At 33.7% G+C, this 659-nt stretch overlaps 1 protein-coding gene across 1 annotated transcript; it reads right to left on the bottom strand.

Moving 5' to 3' along the window:
- Window positions 1-42: 42 nt before the first annotated feature.
- Window positions 43-591, bottom strand: LOC110034395 (lipopolysaccharide-induced tumor necrosis factor-alpha factor-like; the record flags this gene model as incomplete). The annotated part of the gene is given in 2 exon segments (XM_020738663.1): window positions 43-367; window positions 465-591. Coding segments are annotated over 2 exon segments (217 nt in total), but the record flags the coding sequence as incomplete, so codon positions are not given.
- Between the last annotated feature and the right edge of the window lie 68 nt (window positions 592-659).

The following is a 659-nucleotide window of genomic DNA, read 5'->3' as shown; positions in this document are numbered from 1 at the left end:
TATTACAATAAACCAATAAAAATCTCTTGGAAAATTAAATTTCAAATTGTCAAAAAAAACTATTTCTCAAATCATGGATGCTCAAGCATTCAACAATGTTTAAGCATTTGCAGAGTTCCCAAGTAGAAGTTTACATAAATTAGTGCACCACAGAAAGACATCCAAATGGTCAATATCACATTTTTAATTTTTACAAGAGGACTTCATTATTTACAAATCCAAAAGCAAAAACCGTAAATTTATATGTATATATATCCGCAAAAACTTGAGAGAGAGTTCAAACAAACCTGGGGATGGCATAACTGGGCTCCGTCCAATTAGTTGGATCCACCACAATACAAGGATCTGATTTTTCAAAGTAGGCAACCTGTAACACAAGAGCTGAATGTTTAATTTCATCGGAATATCACCTATGAGATTTGCAATATAGAAAATGGTGTCTTACATGAAAAAATATTTTTTACCTTTTCTTTACAATTTGGGCAATAGTGATATTTGTGCCAGAGGCAGTCCATGGAAGGGCAAAGAAAGCATACTCCCAGCATAAATGGCATCATGCAACCAACAAGAGCAGCTAGACTTGGTTTAGATCTGCAGCAACCAAAGAGGGAATAAAAAAATGAGATGGGAAATTTACATACATACCACACAATTTTTAT

Source organism: Phalaenopsis equestris, unplaced genomic scaffold (genome assembly GCF_001263595.1).
Source record: "Phalaenopsis equestris unplaced genomic scaffold, ASM126359v1 Scaffold186137, whole genome shotgun sequence".
NCBI classification, from domain to species: domain Eukaryota; kingdom Viridiplantae; phylum Streptophyta; class Magnoliopsida; order Asparagales; family Orchidaceae; genus Phalaenopsis; species Phalaenopsis equestris.
Note: the sequence above shows the minus strand (reverse complement) of the source record. Positions and strands in the feature narration are given on the sequence as shown.